Below are 19,304 nucleotides of genomic sequence, written 5' to 3' on the forward strand. Positions count from 1 at the left end.
TGAAGCAGAGAGGAGCAAATGACTAAAGATCACACATCCAGGAAATGGTAGAACCAAGATTTAAACCAAGTCAAACTCCAAAGCTCATGTGCATACTTTAACAAGGAGATGACTTTCATATCAGTAACTTAATAATTAAAACCATGAGTTAGGAACAGATATGAAGCAAAGACTCTGTGATGAACAGACCCAAAAAGACTTTACACCAGTGTAAGATCCAGACCTCCTAAGAACAGCAAGCTGTCAGCAGGGAAAAGAGCTTAATATAGGACTGGCAGTACTAGCTGGTGTACTACTTCAATGCTGTGAAGTGGCGAGAGTGTACAAACCTTACACATTCCTGTATAAAAGACCTCTCCACTTCTTGAAAGGCACAAAATGGGCTTAAGGGGTCATGCAGGAATAGGAATGATTTACAGCTCTAGCATTTATTAGCTGTGACCTTGGGAAAGCTATTTAATCTTCCTAAGTCTTAGACTTCTGACTTGCAAAATGGAGCTACTTCATAGCATTATTGACACTATTAAAAATGAGAAAATGTACAGTAAATACTTCACACAGGGTCTGCCATGTAATAAATGCTCAATAAATCATCAATATTACTGACTTTATCAATAAAAAGAAAACAGAACTGTTTAATTCCTATTCAACTTGACTCTCTGCCAAGAACAATCATTTCACACACTTAAAGAACAGAAGAAACATGAATGACTAAGAAGGGATAAATAAAACTGATAAAGAGTTATCACAAATACACCTACCAACTTGTGTAGTTTACCTAGTTTCCTGGATACTTAACCCTATTAATGAGATCACTGAACCACAGTTGAAATCAAAGTAAATGAGAGATGCTAGAAGGTATCTGAACTTAACGTAGATCTTTGCACAAATCCTAGAACTGATTCCTAACAGCTGGTTCCTGTGTGTGCAAAAAGGAGTATCGATGACTAGGGCCCAGCATAGTTTCACAAAAAGCCAGGCCAAAATAACCTTATTTCCTTTTATAAAGAAAATAGAGGTGAGAAAAAATAATTATTATGTTTAAAAACAAATTAGCATAGTGTAAAAATATCTTATATTGAAACACTGTCTTCACTTTTACCAAAGTGAACTGTAAAGGGATTGGGAGCAATGTAACCAAACAGCATAGCAGCCTCATATGCTTGCCCCAAGAATCAACGCAACTTATACAGCTCCACAGAAGCACAGCGCTCCAAGCAAAAGAAATGATTATCTCACTCCTTCTTCTAGCATCGCTGACCTGTTACAGCCAGTTCTCTATGACAATGAAGAGAAAATTTACCAGTAACAGTATTCAACCGAGCAACGGGAAAAGCACAGCGGTTTAACCATCGGCTAAACACCATCAACATGAATAAGTATACCCCAAAAGGGCTAATTATAAGAGAGAGAGAGTTTAAAACTCTGTGATGAGAACCAGTTCAATGAATTCAGATCTCTCTCCACGCTAGGGACACTCACAAAGAGCACTTTCCAAATAGTGAAGCACTAGAGGATGCGTCTTACTTTGAAAGGCAAACTAAGGACCACAGGTGACAGTTTCAGGAAAGAGTATTTCAATTTTAAAGATGAATTCTCTCTAGCATTTATGGCTGTCCAAAATAGAAGCCTTTAGAAAAGGCCTGGTGATCACTAAAATGATCTTACCAATTAAATAAAATCTGATGAAATAAAACATTCAGAAAAAAAACAACTTTATCAAAACTAAGCAAACTCATTCTTCACTTTGACATTTTATAGCCTTCCTATTTCCTATATACACATTAAAATCTCAATTCTTTAGTTCAAAAAATAATGTACTAGAATTGCATTACAAACTTCAGAGTAGGCTCATCTAGATGTCAAAAGGAAACTCCTGAGCAGAGGGAACCTACTGACATACAGCCTTCTGATATTCTACCCAAATAACCAAGAAGTTACTGTACATAGAAAAATATTCCACATATTATTGGTATTTATAAGTAAGAATCCATGTACTGCTCATGGCCTCCCCTCTTAAATGTCCTCGTAAAAATGAAGGGATGCTTTTACTCACCGCATCTTCAACACCCAACACAGGTACTAGCACATAAAAAATACTCAAAATATATTTGCTAAAGGAATGAATGGTAAACATTTATCAATCACTTATGTCAAGCACTCCACCAAGTGCCTCACATGCAATTACTCATTTAATCCTCACAATCACTCTACAAAGTCAGTAATATTATTTTCCCATTTTACAGAGGAGGAAACAGATAATCTGACAGAGATTTATTAAATCAGGAAAGGGAGATTGACTTCTGACACCAAGGTACGTTTAATTACTTACTTCACAGTAACTGAGTAACTTTAGGCTCCAAATATGTCTTTCATAACAAGGCTGAAACAGAATGCAGGGGCAACAGCTCTGGAAGAAGTCTCTGTAACTAAGTTGTAGACGCAGGGTTTCTGCATGGAGTTAAGAAAAGTTCAGTGAAGGATTTACAGGGACCTGCAGCAAAAAGACTGAGGGAATGGTACTGGTGGTCACATTTTTTGTGCCCTGACAACAAGAAGTAGCATTAACAGGAAACTGCCACTGCTTGTAGCAGCACTATCCTCACAAGCCACAAGATGGGAACGTTCCGCCACACATGTCCTGTTTCAGTCATGCTCACTGGCCTTTCATTTTTCTCTCCCTCCAACCAATCATATGTTTCTGTCCATAAAACAGTGCTGATATACTCTTAATTAATCCTGTTTATTGATGTCATGCTACCTGTCCTGACTCTTGAAAGCAAGGTACATGGAAAGCTTCATAGCTCCCCAAAACAAAAACATACCCCTCTATTATATTTTGTTTATAAGCATCACAAATGTTCTTAGCGTATCAAAATGACCTGGGGAGCTTTTTTAAATAAATGAAGAGAGGTCTTCACCCCGGCTACATATGACAGCCATCAATATTTTTAAAATACTGATGCCTGAAACCCAATCCCTGAAAATCAGAGTTAGTTAACCTGGGTTGGGGTTCCTATACTGGTTTTTTGGGTTTGGGGTTTTGTGGGCTTTTTTTTTTTTTTGGTTTGGGTTTCTATTTTTGTTTTTAGATTCTCCAGGTGATTCTAACATCCTACTTCATTCTAACTTTTAATGAGGTGGTATGGACCAGCCTTCCTTTTTTGTTCTGTTTTTTGTTGTTTTTTTTTTAATGAGGTGGGTTTTTTTGTTTTTGTTTTTTTGGCTGTGTTGGGTCTTCGTTGCTGTGCGCAGGCTTTCTGTAGTTGCGGGGAGCAGGGGCTACTCTTTGTTGCAGTGCACGGGCTTCTCATTGAGGTGGCTTCTCTTGTCGCGGAGCGTGGGCTCTAGGCACACGGGCTCAGTAGTTGTGGCATAAGGGCTCAGTGGTTGTGGTACATGGGCTTAGTTGCTCCGCGGCATGTGGGACCTTCCCAGACCAGGGCTTGAACCCGTGTCCCCTGCACTGGCAGGCGGACTCTCAACCACTGCGCCACCAGGGAAGTCCTTTTGTTCTGACTTCTCAGGTGATTGCAATGCACTCAGCTGGTTAAACCACAAGTTTTCTTTCCTGTTTTAAGACTCCCTGTGTTGCTAAAAAGTGAGTACACTGAGAAATACAGACCCAAGAATGAACCTTTTATTTATAAAAGCATAAAGAGAAGCTCAAGCCCTACTTGGAAGGATCCCTACAATAAAAAAATGAGAGGAATGGTAATGTGAGCAGTTCATCTGAGAAGTATTCACATGTCTACAGCAGAGTAAAACTTACTCTTTATAGCTTGACCCCATATTTATGACTACTTATGAACTAGTGCCAACCAGGTTCCTTTATCCTATAAATTAGCAGGTAAGTGAAGATTCTTCTACAAATTATGCCTTACGGGACAGAAACAAACTGGCCAGCAGAATCTGAAATTACCATATTCTTCTACACCTCCCTAACATTGTCATACTCTGAGTCTAAATGCTTATTAACCTCCTTGATATGCCCTGCACAGTAAGTACTGCTCTTGGACTAGGTCAGCAGTCTCTAGAACCATCCCCTAGTTTTCTGAAGTTTGCATGTTCTCAGGATGGGCAAATCTTGCCAAAGAATCCCAACCTGCAAGACAGTAAACAGACTTCCTGTCTGCTGAAAGTACCCTAGAGGAACCATTTTTTCCTACTATTGTTTACTATTCAGTGCAGACAATTTGAAAAAGCAAAGCAGACTGTTTCTAATCTCTAATGAACAAAATACTATTTCTTTAAGTGTCTGGCATTTAAAAAAAAAAATGAAAACCTAACTTTGCCCAAAAGGCTAAAAGCAACAAAGAATTTAACTTCCAAGACAGAAAGTATTCTCAATACTACAGGATAAAATATGAATAATAATCTAAAATATCTAAAAAAATTAATTATACCAGAAGTCAATCAACCTAAACTTCGAGTTAATTAATAAGCATGATGGGTTAAATCTTCCATCCTTCCTGGAAAGGAACACTTAGCAGAATCTCTAATCAAAATCACATCAAAATAAATAAATAAATAAATAAATAAATAAATAAATAAATAAATAAATAAATAAATAAATAAATAAATAAATAAAAATAAATAAATAAAATATAAAAAATAAAAAAAAAAATCACATCAGAAACTTCCAGTTCCCTACCAGGGAACAATTTAAATCTGACCAAAATAAAGATTATGCTTTCTGATGAATTGGAGTAATTTTCTATCAAATATGATGTCTACAAAGACCCGTTACTACAGAAAAACTTGGAAGTCCTGCACAGAATCACCAGAATTCTGTTATTTTCAGCTTCTTTCATTCACTCATTAATCCATTCACCCAGATATTTGCTGAGTGACTTCTACAGGCCAGTTATAGCAATGCCAGGCCCTGTGAATATGAAACTAAATCAAATACATAAGGCCTTTACTTTCATGGGGCTTATATTTTAGAACATCAGTTCTCACATATTTTAATCAAAGGGCCCTTTTAACACTCTTAAAAACTACTGTGGGGCTTCCCTGGTGGCGCAGTGGTTGAGAATCTGCCTGCTAATGCAGGGGACACGGGTTCGAGCCCTGGTCTGGGAAGATCCCACATGCCACAGAGCAACTGGGCCCATGAGCCACAATTACTGAGCCTGCGTGTCTGGAGCCTGTGCTCCGCAACAAGAGAGGCCGCGATAGTGAGAGGCCCGCGCACCGCGATGAAGAGTGGCCCCCGCTTGCCGCAACTAGAGAAAGCCCTCGCACAGAAACGAAGACCCAACACAGACAAACATAAATAAATAAAATTAAATTAAATTTAAAAAAAAAAGCATCATGTAATGGCAATTCTATAAATCTGGGTTTAAAAAAAAAAAAAAAACTACTGTGGACCTCAAAGAACTTTTATATTGATATTTACATATGAAAATTCAAACCAAAAAATGTTCAAAATACCTTATTCACTTAAAACAATAAATGCATCACAAACTAACTTAAATTACATTTTTATGAAAAATAACTACTTTCCAAAACAAAAAACTTAATCAGGATACAAAAATGACATTGTTTCACATTTCTGTAAAACATTTACGTTTTCAAAAATAAATTTTAACCAGGATAGGAGAATGACACTGTTTTATAGTTTTGTAAATCCTATTAATGTCTAGCTTAATAAAAGACAACTGGATTCCCCTATCTGCTTCTGCATTCAGTCTTTTACATAACACATCATGTAGCATCTGAATACCTCCATTAAACACTCATGAAAGAATGAGGGTAAAAGTGACAAATAATGTTTATAGTTATTATTACGAAAATAGTTTAGATCTCGGACACCCTCTAAAAGAGTGTTGGGGATTCTCACAGTTTAAGAACCACTATTCCAGAATGACAATTAATTAACGTGCTTATACATTGTTAAAAGCACCATGAAGAAAAGAGAGAAATGTGCTGTTAGCTAGGTTGATCTGGAAAAGGCCTCTCTCTGAGATGACCCCTGAGCAGAGAGCTGAAGAACAAGCAGTCAGCCCTACGAAGAGCTGGGTGAAGTGAATATCTGCCAACTATGGGTTTTAAACACTAGTTCAAAAAAATACTAATATTTGCTTTTCATAAAATATACAAGTTGTATTTTAAGGGAACAAAAAGGCCTAAAGAGGGATGAACAGTAGGATGGGAGTAGTAGTACACGTTCATGTTTTTACCAAAAGCTCTGGTATATAAACAATAAACCCAATCTCCTAGCAGACTCAGTTACATCCTAAGATACTACTACATAATTCAAAACTAACAATTTCATATCATTTTTGTTGATGAATTATGAAACAATATGTTAATAAAATCCTTTCAGGAAACGTTTGCCATGGCTTTTATAATCAGCAATATTTCTAATACCACTGTCAAGGTTAATCTTTACCTGGTAAACATACATCTACGAAGTTACCACCCAAAATTCTTCTAATCAAGGTAGCAACTCTAATGAAGTTCAAAGTTAAAAAGTAATTTAAGAACTGAATCTGGAACTTTCAGGCCTTGCAATATACGAATACGAAGTACCTCAACCCCCTCTACTCCTGTGTGCATGGAGAAATGATGAATAAGCTGCATTTCTGAAAAGCTTAACTAGACAGTCAACCAAGCTAGCAGAGAAAACTCACAGACCACAGCATTAACCCTGTGAGTTAACACAGCAGTATCCAAAGGTACATCAGACCTAGATACAATCCCCAAGGGTAAGGAACTGGTCTGCAGCCCAGTCTCTGTCCTGGGTCAGCAGATGGGGTCTTGACTTGTTTGACTCAAGGAAGTGGAAACTAAGACCTTTCCAAAAAGCTAGAGCTCCATGAAAATTGTTGGTGGAAAGAGAGAAAACAGTAATTGCAATATCGTAGAGTTAAATATAAACTTACTACATGATCCAAATTCCTACTCCTCAGAATTTACCCAAGAAGAATAAAAACATATTCACACAAAAATATGTTCACAAATGTTCACAGTAGCACTATTCATAAGAGCCAAAACCTGGAAGCAACCCAAAAGTCTACCAAACACAGGTGGATAAACAACTGCAATAGGCCATCCATTCTATGGAATACTACTCAGCACTAAAAAGGAACAAAGTATCAATACAACAACAGGGAATCTCAAAAACATTATACTGAGTGAAAGAAGTCAACAAAATGCTATGTACTATATGACTTCCTTTATATGGAATTCTAGAAAAGGCAAAACCACAGCTGATAAGTGGTTGCCTTGGGGCCAAGGTGAGGGGGAGGATACCGAGAGCAGAAGGTCACAAATAACTGTATAATTGTGGTTCCCATTATATAATTATTTACAACTACTAAAGTTCATCAAACTGTACATTTAAAATGAGTGGGTTTTTTTGTGTATAAATAATACCTTAACTTTAAAAAAACTGTATGTACTTTTAAAATGTCTGTATGATGAAGAAACAATTCATATGTACCCACTCCAAATTTTATCCCCAATTTCAGAGTTCAAAGATCCCCTGAAATGCTATAAGGCCCAAGGAACTAGATTAAGAACCACTGCTATATTCTGACATTATTTATATTTTATATGTGTATATATAAACTCAAGTTCAAAATAACTCAAGTTTATAATAAGCCTAAGTAATCAAAAATAAATCAAAATAAATCAAAAACAAATCTGTATTATTTTAGAAGTCAAAGTATAACATTCAGAATTTTTCTTTTAAAGTACTTTAGAATTTAATCAGATTAATTAGGTAATTAAATAGACAATTTCAGTTACCTAGAAAAATCTATTTATGTAAAACTAATTCACCAGAAATTGGATGTTTACATGTTTACAAACAAACACACACCCCCAAAAAAAAGACATGGCTAAAAAAAGAATCCACACTACCCAAAATTCTACATTAACAAGTATACTTCTCCAAGTCTATAAACCCTTAAAGCAAACATTCAAACCTGAAGGTCACAAATGAACTTGAAGAGATCTAAGAACCTCTTAAAATCAAATGCAATATTTTGTGTCTACATACTTAAGGGCATTTTCTTGGAAAAAAGGTCCATGGCATTTGCCAGATTCCCAGAGGCCCATGACACACAAAGGGTTAGAAAGAGTTTTAAAAAGTACTAATAAAAATGTATTACATACGTGCAGTTATGCATTTATGTTTGCATGAACAAGAATGGTGTGGAAGGACATACCTTTTCTTCTATAAATCTTTGTATTATTTACTTAGTCTTAATAAGCATGTATTTGCTTTTAATTCAAAAAACATCAAATAAAGAAAAAATTAAGGGAAATTATTTTAAAATACAGCAATCACTGCAATTTACTGTATGGAGTTGCACAAAGAAGAACAAACTAATTTAAATTCCTTTTTTGACAGTGCTCCTGAGTTGACAGAATGGTGTGGACATACTATATCTTGATTTTAGCATGTTCTTTGGGGTACATTAAAAAAAAATATGGACTGAATGAAGCATGGTTAAGTGGCTCTGAAAGGAAAAGAAAAAGAAAAAATCCACACACTATAAGCCTGGGCACCTGCTGACTTTAAATTCTAATCTCTTGTTGATACGGTCGCTCTTCAACTCAATTCACAGATGTCGCTGCACACATACAAAAATTACCAGAAAATATGCATATGTACACACCATTACGGTGAAAGAGGTAACTTCTAGATACATAGACTGGTTTTCAACAAGCAGAGAGATCTGTTTAAGAGAAGCCTAACCTAAGCCAATTATAAATCAGCAAAATATCAATTCAAACTTTGTGCAAACTTATGGCAATAAATCTTCACCAGGAAAAGCAGCAGGTTTCCCACTGTCTCTGTACTACACATAAAAAGGATCTGTTGAAAGCCCAGTTTAAATGATTTGGGACCTAAGTAGTTCCAAATTGTTAGAACTATACCATCTATCATTTTTAACCTTCTTTTATAAAGCTGAGCTCGTAAGGACTGCTCTGAGGTTGCAACCTGCACTGTGCACCTAGGGAAAACAAACACTGAATCTATTTGTTCATCTTGTTAGAGTTCACAGATAAGAAATGTTGACATTATTAAAATGTTTTACCATTAAACCTGATAATAAAAAAAGTAAAATTAGTGGTATTTAGTGACCACAATATTATTTTAGGTAGGTTCTACTAAATATGATTAGACTCTGGTTATAGGAAGATGCTATTATCTAAAATAGGCATAAAAATCACTTACAACAGTACTTCTCAAACTACAAGCAGCAAAGAACTCATTTTCCTCCCGCCCACCACAGACCAATATTTTAGTCAAAGAATAAAAATTACTTACTAGAAAGTGAAAACATATTTTTAAAGACATAGAGAACACAAGCCCAGAGGTCACACGCTTGGCTACAAAGCAATATTAAACTGCTGTCAAAGTTTCTAAAGACTCAGTCTGAATCCCGTGCTTGTCTCAGGCAGACCAATAACAGTTCACACTTAATCAGCACTGGTTTATAGAACCTGTAACGTTAGGCAGGTACCGTTCTCTCCCAACTCCAGGAGTGGAACATTGAGAGTTTATAATCAAACACTTCCTAATTTATGTCACTGATAACTAAGTCTCTCAAAATATAACATTATCTCAATAGATGTGAACTCTAAACTGTGTAGCTATCAAACCCATAGCTTCCCCCCAACCCCCACTTGCTACAGGAGAGGACAGGCACTTGCTGGGCTCAGACCACTATTCTCTTAGTTTTGATTCTATTCTGAACTCTGTATTTTTAGGAAGGGTAAAAACAAACTCATTCTAGCAGCAGAACTCCACTTTGAATCACATGCTCTGTAAGACAGAGGTAAGACAGTAAATCATGTATCGAATGAGTGAGCCCAGCTGAAGCCCCAACATGCAAACCTTGATTTGCTGTCTTCCATTTGTTGTCTAGTACACAGTAACTCTAGAATTAATCTTTATTTTTGTGGAAAAAAAATAATGTTCAAGTGAGAGAGAAAACTTTAGTAAAAGCTTAAAATTAATTCTTACAAGTACACACAAATGTGAACCTCTGGTCTGTACAAACAGGAAAACCATATAGCATAGTTTAGTCTGGGCACTAGAATTCAAAATTAAGCTTGAGCGCCAGCTTAAGCAGGTTACCTTACCACCTATCTCCTATGGAGATAAATCAGTCAGTACCTATTCTCACAGCATAGTTAACAAGGATTAAAAAATAACCCACCCAAAGTACCTATCACACTGTGCCTAGTAAAGCCTCAATAAACGTTAGCTACTATTACAACTACTATTTTACAATAAATATTTTACCTAATCTCTTTCATTCATCCATCCATCTATCTATCCCACAAAAATTTAGGGAGTGACTAGACTATGCCAGATACCCTCATGGCACTTACCCTTGTCTCCTCAGAATGTTCAGAGTCTATTCCTCAGAGATTTTTTTCAGTCTTATAAGATATAAATATGACTTATTAAAAATCAGCCACCTAACGCCAAATTTCCATTTTTGTTAAGACTTATCAGGCATCTGTACCTAGAGCTATCTCTTATAACAACCAGTACCACAGGGTTTCAAGACAAGATTTTTTTAATCTGCATTAAAAAGTCAAGAGTGTGAGTAAATTGATTAACTGATTTATTCAAAATATTGTGTATATGTGTATGGATGGATGGATGTAAGTTTCCGTAAAAACATCATTATCCTTGCTAAAAATAAAGACTAGATCCACTACAAGAGTTTCTTAAAAGTCTGAAATAAAAAGGTAAAGCCCAAACTGCACCAGTTGCTAGCCAGACAGAAGAGGTCAGACAGGATGCATGATTCCTAGCTGGCTTTATTCCAGTTTTGTAGATTCTGGGAAGTAAGGTCCACAGCCTTAACTTCTCACATCAATCACAGTCAAAGAACAGCTATTACTGTAGAAGAATTTTAGTCTCAAAGAACCTGTAATGCCACAGACTCTCCCCTTAGCATATTCTGTAAAGTCAATATCTAGACTTTCATTTAATTCTGGCTTCTCTCACTGACTGATCTGTGAACTTGGCAGTTTTCTTATTTGCTTAAGCCTGGATCATTTTTTCTAACACTGAACAAAGAAGGTAGTTACTGCCAAAATGTAAATTCAAAAAACAGAAAGCAGCATTAGTCTTAAATTTAACACATTTTATGGCTCAAGTGGGATGGGGTTCCATTTCATAACTGGCTGAGTCAAATTATAAATAGGATTTCAATCACTGCTGTTAAGTTTTGATGTGAAAGAAATTCAAGTAACTTCAATAAAAAAAAAAAAAAAAAAGATATTTTGCTCCTGACACATATGGGATTAGTTACAATGTTCCAATACACTTAACCAATATTGCTTCTATAATATTGCAGTTGAAAGACCGTATTTCATAATTATTCTCTTGAATCTAATGCTCACTGATGGTCCACAGTTTTAAAGTTAAATCAACTATTAATTGTTGGGGAAAGGGGAAGAAGGACAACGCAGCCTCAAGAAATTCAACAGAATAGCTCTGCTCTCATCATAAAAATTAGTCATCAGAAAGTACAATGATGCAGTCAAACATACAAATGTATAATTTCAATTAAATGTTAACTGAAAAGGATATTTAACTTATAATATTAAATTTTTACTTTACCAACTCAATATACATAACCAATAAGCAAATTTTCCCACATATAGCTAGAAGATAATTTTCCTAAAGTAAAAGGCTTAGCTGGAACAAAATTCATTTCCCCTCTAACACAAAACGAACAAAATTTCAAAGCTGTTATGAGCTGTCTGCTTCCCAACACAGTTTATTATATTCAGCAGCATGAACCACTGCTTAATTAGAAGGCCTTAAGGTGATTTTTAGGTGCTTCGATTACAGTTTGTTTCTGCTTCCTTAACAGGAGGCAATACTTGCCAAAATAGGTCCAGAAGGAAACATTCAAAAAGAGTAACTATGACTGCCCCTGAGAAGAGGGTGGTTGAAGATAGGAATGAAAGTGACAGTTTCTTTTCACTACCTACTCTTTTTTGCGTTTTGATTTGTGTACCATGCGTACCCAGAGAAATGGCTGTGTTTAATTAAACAGGTTTAATAAATTAAAAGCACTTGAACTTTCCAGCATAAAAACTATACCACAATAATCCCAGGAGGAGGTGATTATTCACCTTCTTTATCCTCAAGAGGTCCTTCAGAACAAAACTGAAGGTTATGCATTTCTGTACAAAATCTAAAATGGGTTTTCTTCTACCCAAAAGAAAAAGATGTTGGTTTTGTTTTAAAGGCTACCCTTAAACCAAACTTGAAAACAGTATATCTACAAGCTCTCATTTGCAGGCTACAAACAAAAGGTAAAGAGGATCTTAAAAGTCAGGCTGTAAAGTTTGATTTTATTTTGTGTAATGAGAATTTTTCCAAGGAGTTTCTGCATTCTAGGACCACAGCTACTAAGTAAGTGACTTTAAGAGAATCCAAGGGAAACGCTAAGGAACAATCAAAGATAATACCAGAAGACTGGGTGACTTGGGCAGATCTGTGAGTGTTATCACTATCAGACAGGAAATGTTTACTGAATTGATGAAATCACTGTAACAAGCATACTAACAGGCATACTTAATTTTAAAAATAAAGGCTAAGATTTTTAGAAACCATAACTTTCAGGTGGCAATGGTATCAAGAAACAGCACTCTATACTCTGTAAGTGGGAAAGCACACTGAACTATACAACTGTTCTGGAGAGCAGTTTGACAACATGCTTAATATGCTTAAAAATGTGCACAACCACCTTTAACCCATTAACTTCAACTATAGATATTTATTAAAGCATTGGAGAAACGCTAGAAGAGAAAATTCCGAACTCTTAATAGTGTACCCACCCTCAAGTTATGAGCTTATAAACTAATTTCCTTTGTGTTTTTTATATTTCTCCAAAGTTTTCTTACTATGAATGTATACCATTTTTTGTTTTCTAAAACATCCAATTTTAGCACATTACTGCTATCCCAGAGATAAACATTTGCTACTTATATCGAATGAAACTAGTTGGGGACAGAGATAGAAGGTAAAGGTATTGAGAAAAAAAAATGTTTCGTATTAATCATCAAGATTCAATGAATACCTGTGGCATTTAGGTACTATTTGCGAGGAAAATAAATCCTTAAAATTTTATGCTAAAATACAGTTGATATGCAGACTCAAAGAGTAAAAAAGTTTTATATTTTGAGTAAGTTAATACTGAGTTACCACTATTTTGCTAAATCCATTTTTTTTTTCTTGTATGCTTGGGCTTGGTACCAACATCAATAAAACTCCAGAATACGGCTCTGGTATATACCAGTACGCACTTCAGCCCTTCAGTTTTGATGAAACAAGTACAGTTTGTCATCAAATAGATGGATATGTAAATTATACTATACTTTGCTATCAAGTCTAATCTTTACAGGAGATAACCATTTTATAGAACAATCTTCTACAAACAGTAGTTTGCAGGGGGAAAAGATAAAGTTATTTTCTCTTTAAGTATATTTTCCCATATCCTGCCAAATGAAATAATATCCAAGTACCGTAATTTAAATATTTTACAAAAACAAAATTATGAACTAATTTCCCAGAGAAAAGCAAATGCAACCAAGTTTTCATGTAGTGCTGAAATCAGGAACTTTTATCTAAAAAACCATCTAAAAGAGACTTGGTAAAGTAAAAGTGAGAGTATCCGACCACAAAAATAAGAACTGGCAAACACCCTCTTCAAAGCCTAATGATTTATAGAGGCTTTTCTCCCCAATATTGGTGCTAAAGGCCCAGAAAAAGGTTGCCAAGGCTTAAAATATCTGGATAAACTTATGAAATCCTGGATAATAAGATCAGAACTTCTAATTATACAGGAGGTAGTTGAAGCCAAAGGTGACAAGAAAGCAAAAGATAAAAAACCAGTAATCTGATGTAAAAGACTTACTGTGCCCACACCTTTTAATGTCGAAGCAGGCATTTGCGAAGTGATACATGCCATTTCATCTAGACTGCAACAACTACAGTTTAAATTTCTCATTATATTCCATTTACTTGGTCAGGCATCCAGTTTGGAATCCCACTGTAACTAATACCAACTACTAAAATCAATCCCAGCTACTAAAACTGTTATTGACAATGATTAAACATCATTAGGAAATTTTATATGTTAAGCTTTTATTTATTACAGTAGGAAGGCCATGCCTTATCCTCACATTAAAGCAGAAGAAACTAAGGCCCAGAAATGCTATTTATTAAATCATCTCCAAGTGAAACACCACGTATGCTAAGCTCCTTCAATCATCCCCACAAAGCTACAAGGAACAACACTAATATAGCTCGTCACCAGTGGTGTATATGCCATAAACACAGGAAGCAAGCACTGTCATGAAGTTTTTTTAAAAAAGGAAATGGATTTCAACAAGCTTTCTCGCCTTAAGGGAAAGAAACAATGCCCAGGATGTCTGCAGGGTTATCCAAACCTTGGAAGCAACCTGAGATGAAAAAGTCAGATGGACTTAGGTTTGCCTACCTAAGGCAGGTAAACTACCTTACTTAGGGATACCTACTAGTACTCCTCTTGACTCTCCTTAATATACAGTAAACCTTTCATTCACAGCATATGATTACACGCCAAGATGAGCAACACAAGCTGTCACCACAAGAAGTTCAGAGAAAGGAAGAGACTGATGTGGCCCAGAGCAGTACTACTCAACCATTAATGCTATAAATTACCTGCAACAGTAGATCAGGAAAAATTCTGAAATACTGTATTTCTGCATTTCTAACAAGCTACCAGGCGAGGCCAATTCTGCTTGTCTTGCTGGTCCTTGGACCATCCTTTGAGTATCAGAAGTATAATGTACATAAGAAAGGTAAGATTCAGCCTGGTTTGGGGGGAACAAGGTGGGTTTTACATGAAAAGTCCAATAGGAAGAATTAGCTTGATCTTCTCTAGGAACAATGAGACCACTTGACTACAATGAAGACTCACTCATCCGTTCTACAAGCATATACTGAGCACTGATTCTGCACAACGTACAACTAAAGACACACTGACAAGCCTACTGAAATGCACAATTAAGATTATTGAGAGTTATCATTTCACACAACGAAAACAAGCCATCTAACTGTACATTAACATTTAGATGAGGAAAATTATGTTCTAGTCATACAATGAAATGCTATATAGTAATGAAAATGAATGAATTATATAGCTCCTCACTCTAGAACAGAATAATCTCAAAATCATGGTATGAGATACGCATACATATGATTCAAGACACAGGTGAACATATACTATGATTTAATTAATATTTCATTTTTTATTAATATAAACAGAACAAACTAAACAAACTGGGAATACTCTGTGTGGCGAAGCTATAGAGAAAACTAAGAAATCACTGAAACAAAGCTCACAACAGTGATTATAGGTTTCGAAGAAGGGATGGGAGAAAAGGATGAAACAGGGGAAGGGGCTTCAAAGATACTCATAATGTTCTATTTCTCAAGTTAAATGCCAGGTAAGTGGATGTTTACTTTGTGATTATTTAAATTATGTACTACAGACACTATTTTGCATGTATAATATATCCTGATTTTTTTTTTTTTTTTTTTACAGTTCTTTGATAATGTTATCAATGACCTTTTTAAAAACTAAGTCAGGGACTTGGTGATGGCAGATTCTAGCAGCAGTGAGTTAAAAAAAGAATGGAAGACCACGAATATAGACAAATTCTTTAACCACTGACTTCAAGGAAAAAAGTGGGGACTAAAAATGAACACAAAGTACTAAGCAAAAGGAGACAGGGCTGAACATTTTAATATGGGAAAGTCTGACAATGGTCACATGTTAAGAGAAAGGTAACATTAAAGATACAGAAAAAATTGATGAAACAGGACTAAAGCTTAGAAAGGAAAGGCTCAAGAAAAAAAGAAGAAAAATTGGCCTTGGCCATTACCAAGACACTGGAAACAAATGTGATTAAACATGAGGCTAACCAAATTTGTCCTGTGTGGCTGGAATGAACCGTTCCTACGTAGAAGCTTGGAAATAGTAGCAAATAAATGTGAACACAAAAGCAAGGACAACATCTTGGTGGGCCTTGAATTCATTGCAAAGTCACTAAAAACATTTCAAGGGACTTCCCTGGCAGTCCAGTGGTTAAGACTCTGAGCTCCCACTGCAGGGGGCACAGGTTCAATCCCTGGTCGGGGGAACTAAGATCCCACATGCTGTGCAACGCGGCCAGGAGGGAAAAAAAAAAAAACCATTTCAAGAGGAAAGTTAACAAGGTCTGAACGTTCACATTAAGTGAATGTTTTAATAAAAGTATGCAGGCTAAGAAAACAAGTCAAGATGCCATTAATATAATCTTTATAAGAGAAGATATCGGGACATGAAACAGGAGCAGTACAAAATTCATCAGTTTATCCTATCTATGTCAATTAACCTGTTCAGTTTTGGGAACAGGTGAAAAACCATAATCCCTGCCTGCCCTCAGTAGCTTACATTCTAGTGGGGGAGACAAACAAGAAAGCAAACAAGACAATTACAGGCAGTAGAAAATACTACGAAGGAAATAAAGGTGATGTATGAAGAGTGATGGGGATGGGGCTATTTTTTACCGGGTTGTTAGGCAAGGCCTTTCTTGAGATGCTGACATTTAAGCCAATACCTAAAGGCTCAAAAGAAGCCACGGAGAAGGAAAAATATTTGAGTATTTCAGGCCGAGAAAACAAAACTCTGAAAGCTCATTGTGACTGAAGCCTAGAAGAAAGTATGAGGTGAGTTTGAAGAAAGAAACAAGAGTAGCAGGGCCCTGAAATCTGTATAAGAAGTCTGTATAAGAAGTCTGTATTTTATTTTAAGTAGATGTGGTTGGAGGCATAGAGATGAGAAGCAGATGAATTTGATATATTTTGAAGGTGAAACAAACAGAATTTGCTGAGGGACTGTATGCTGAGGATATAAAAAAGAACATGCATACGTTAATCCCTAGGTTTTGACTTTTTCAAATGGAGAGATAGTAGTTCCATTTATTAAGATGGGAGAGACTGAGGTAAGATTAATGAGTGGGAGAGAAGGAGGAGAGGGAGAGTCAATAATTTTATTTTGGACACGTTAAGCTTGAAGTATCTATGAGATATCCAAACAGTGATAGCAAGCAGGCAGTTGGATATATAAGAGTGGCATTCAAGAACCAAGTCTGGCAAGAAATATAAATCTAGGAGTTATCAAAATACAAATAATATTTAAAGCTTTGAAAAGGGGCCTTAAAGAAAGTCTACCACTGTAACTTCTACAAATCATAACAGCAGCAGCTAAAATTAAATGGTAACACGTTTTATCATTTAATTTACCAAGCACAAAGAGATTAAGTAACATGCCCAATGTCATTCAGGTAATTTTAGAGCTGGATTCCAACCCAAGCAGTCTGACTCCAGAGTTGTGCTTTCATCTACTTTGTCAAACAGAGACCAGGTGCAAGGAAGCCTAAACCCAAATCCTGAGGCACTCCAATGTTCACAGATAGGGAAAGGAGAAGCCAACATAAAAGATATTTATTCCAACTACGCGGTTTCAGGTAAGCGCTGAACCACAGGCTCGAAAGTGGCTACAAAGTAAATCTCCACTTGTGAAGTTACAGATGTCAGATCCCAGCAGGGAAGCAATAAAGTTTACTCTACCCTTCCAAAAGCCCTAGAGTCCTAGATCCTTTTCGACACCTCCGTCACCTACTTGTCTCCCAGAAGAGTCATTCTCCAAATACCCTCTCCCAGGCATCTCAAAACAAGACCCCAAGAATCTGTCACACACACACCCTAGCCTAGGTCCCCTTTCTCAGCCCTCACCTCCCCCATCAGATGGCAGAGAAGGCGGCCGCGTCTCCCGAGCAGAAAGTGAAGATAAAGAAAGGTTTTAGGGAAAAACCTTGGCCCAGCCTCAGCAAGCCCAGAGGGGAGGCTGCCGGGAAGCACGTCTGGCGGAACCGGGCTGGGAACTGAGCTCCCCACGTGGGCCTGGGGAGACGGAACCCCACTCACCAAGCCATCTATCTGCACTTGCTTCACGGCTGAATCTCCGGACCCCCCTTTGCCTTTGCCTTTCCCTGCAGCGCCGGTGGTGGAGCTGGAAGAGGTGGCAGCAGAGCCGGTGCCTTCTTTGCGGGACGCCATCTTTCCAGCCGGACAGGAAAAGAGAGAAACGTGAGTAACCGGAAGCGGAAGTACAAGCTTCACGTAACGTCAGACGCAGTCTGGCGTTCGAGAGGCGGAGCTCTTAGGAAAGGCCGGGGGAGGCCCCGCCTCCTTCCTCACGTCCAGTCACCTTCTTCAGCAATAGAATTCTCTGCACATGCGCGTTTTGCGTTTGCGACTTACAGAAAGCTTTCAGAAAGGCAAAAATGGACTTTTTTTATTAGCTGTGTTGGGTCTTCGTTTCTGTGCGAGGCCTTTCTCTAGTTGCGGCAAGCGGGGGCCACTCTTCATCGCGGTGCGCGGGCCTCTCACTATCGCGGCCTCTCTTGTTGCGGAGCACAGGCTCCAGACGCGCAGGCTCAGTAGTTGTGGCTCGCTGGGCCCAGTTGCTCCGCGGCATGTGGGATCCTCCCAGACCAGGGCTCGAACCCGTGTTCCCTGCATTGGCAGGCAGATTCTCAACCACTGCGCCACCAGGGAAGCCCCAAAAATGGACTTTTAAAAATGTTTTGCACTTTATGTTTAGTCCGTCTCCACAAGGCAGTTGATCATAACTGCATTATAGCTCGCATTTATGTAGCGTCCCATTCGTAAAAAATGCTTTCACTTATAATTTTTTAAATTAATCCCCATTTCCAATCTTGGAAACTATGAAGAGCTATACAAACTCCCATGTTAGGAAATTGAGACGTGATTTGTCTAACGTCATTCTGTTAATTAGTGGTGAGCCATGTTGCAGTTTGTTTAAAATTTCTTTGCAATTTTTGTCCTTTTAAATATCCCACTAAGATTTTCCAGTCATGTATGCTAAACACACTACATGGGTTCTTGTAATCTGAACAAAGACAGTGTATGTGGGCCCTCTGCATGAAATAGCCCAGAGCTAAAAGATACAAATACAGAGAGAGAGAAAGAGAGCGAGAATGAAGTAGAATTTTAAATAGGAAATCAATATGATCACCCTAACTAGAAAGGGTCTAGAAGCAATGACATTCCTTCACTTGGGTTCCTAGTTTCCTTCCTATCTCACTGACTGATCCTTTCTTTTCAGTCACCATTGCTGATTTCTTTACCCTTCCCTAATTTTAAAATTAAAATTAAATTTTAATTTATTTTAATTAATTTAATTTAAGAACAG

The 19,304-nt window shown here is 37.0% G+C and overlaps 1 protein-coding gene across 2 annotated transcripts in view; it reads right to left on the reverse strand.

Moving 5' to 3' along the window:
- EIF3H (eukaryotic translation initiation factor 3 subunit H) overlaps window positions 1-18,180 on the reverse strand; it is an 86,418-nt gene extending 68,238 nt beyond the window's left edge. For both annotated transcript variants that reach the window (XM_068525864.1, XM_068525863.1), the window contains exon 1: window positions 18,014-18,180. In XM_068525864.1, the coding sequence (XP_068381965.1) occupies window positions 18,014-18,145 (132 nt within the window). In that variant the 5' untranslated portion in view covers window positions 18,146-18,180. The remainder of the gene's footprint in view (window positions 1-18,013) is intronic.
- Window positions 18,181-19,304: the final 1,124 nt, after the last annotated feature.

Source organism: Eschrichtius robustus, chromosome 17, assembly GCF_028021215.1.
Source record: "Eschrichtius robustus isolate mEscRob2 chromosome 17, mEscRob2.pri, whole genome shotgun sequence".
Classification (NCBI taxonomy): domain Eukaryota; kingdom Metazoa; phylum Chordata; class Mammalia; order Artiodactyla; family Eschrichtiidae; genus Eschrichtius; species Eschrichtius robustus.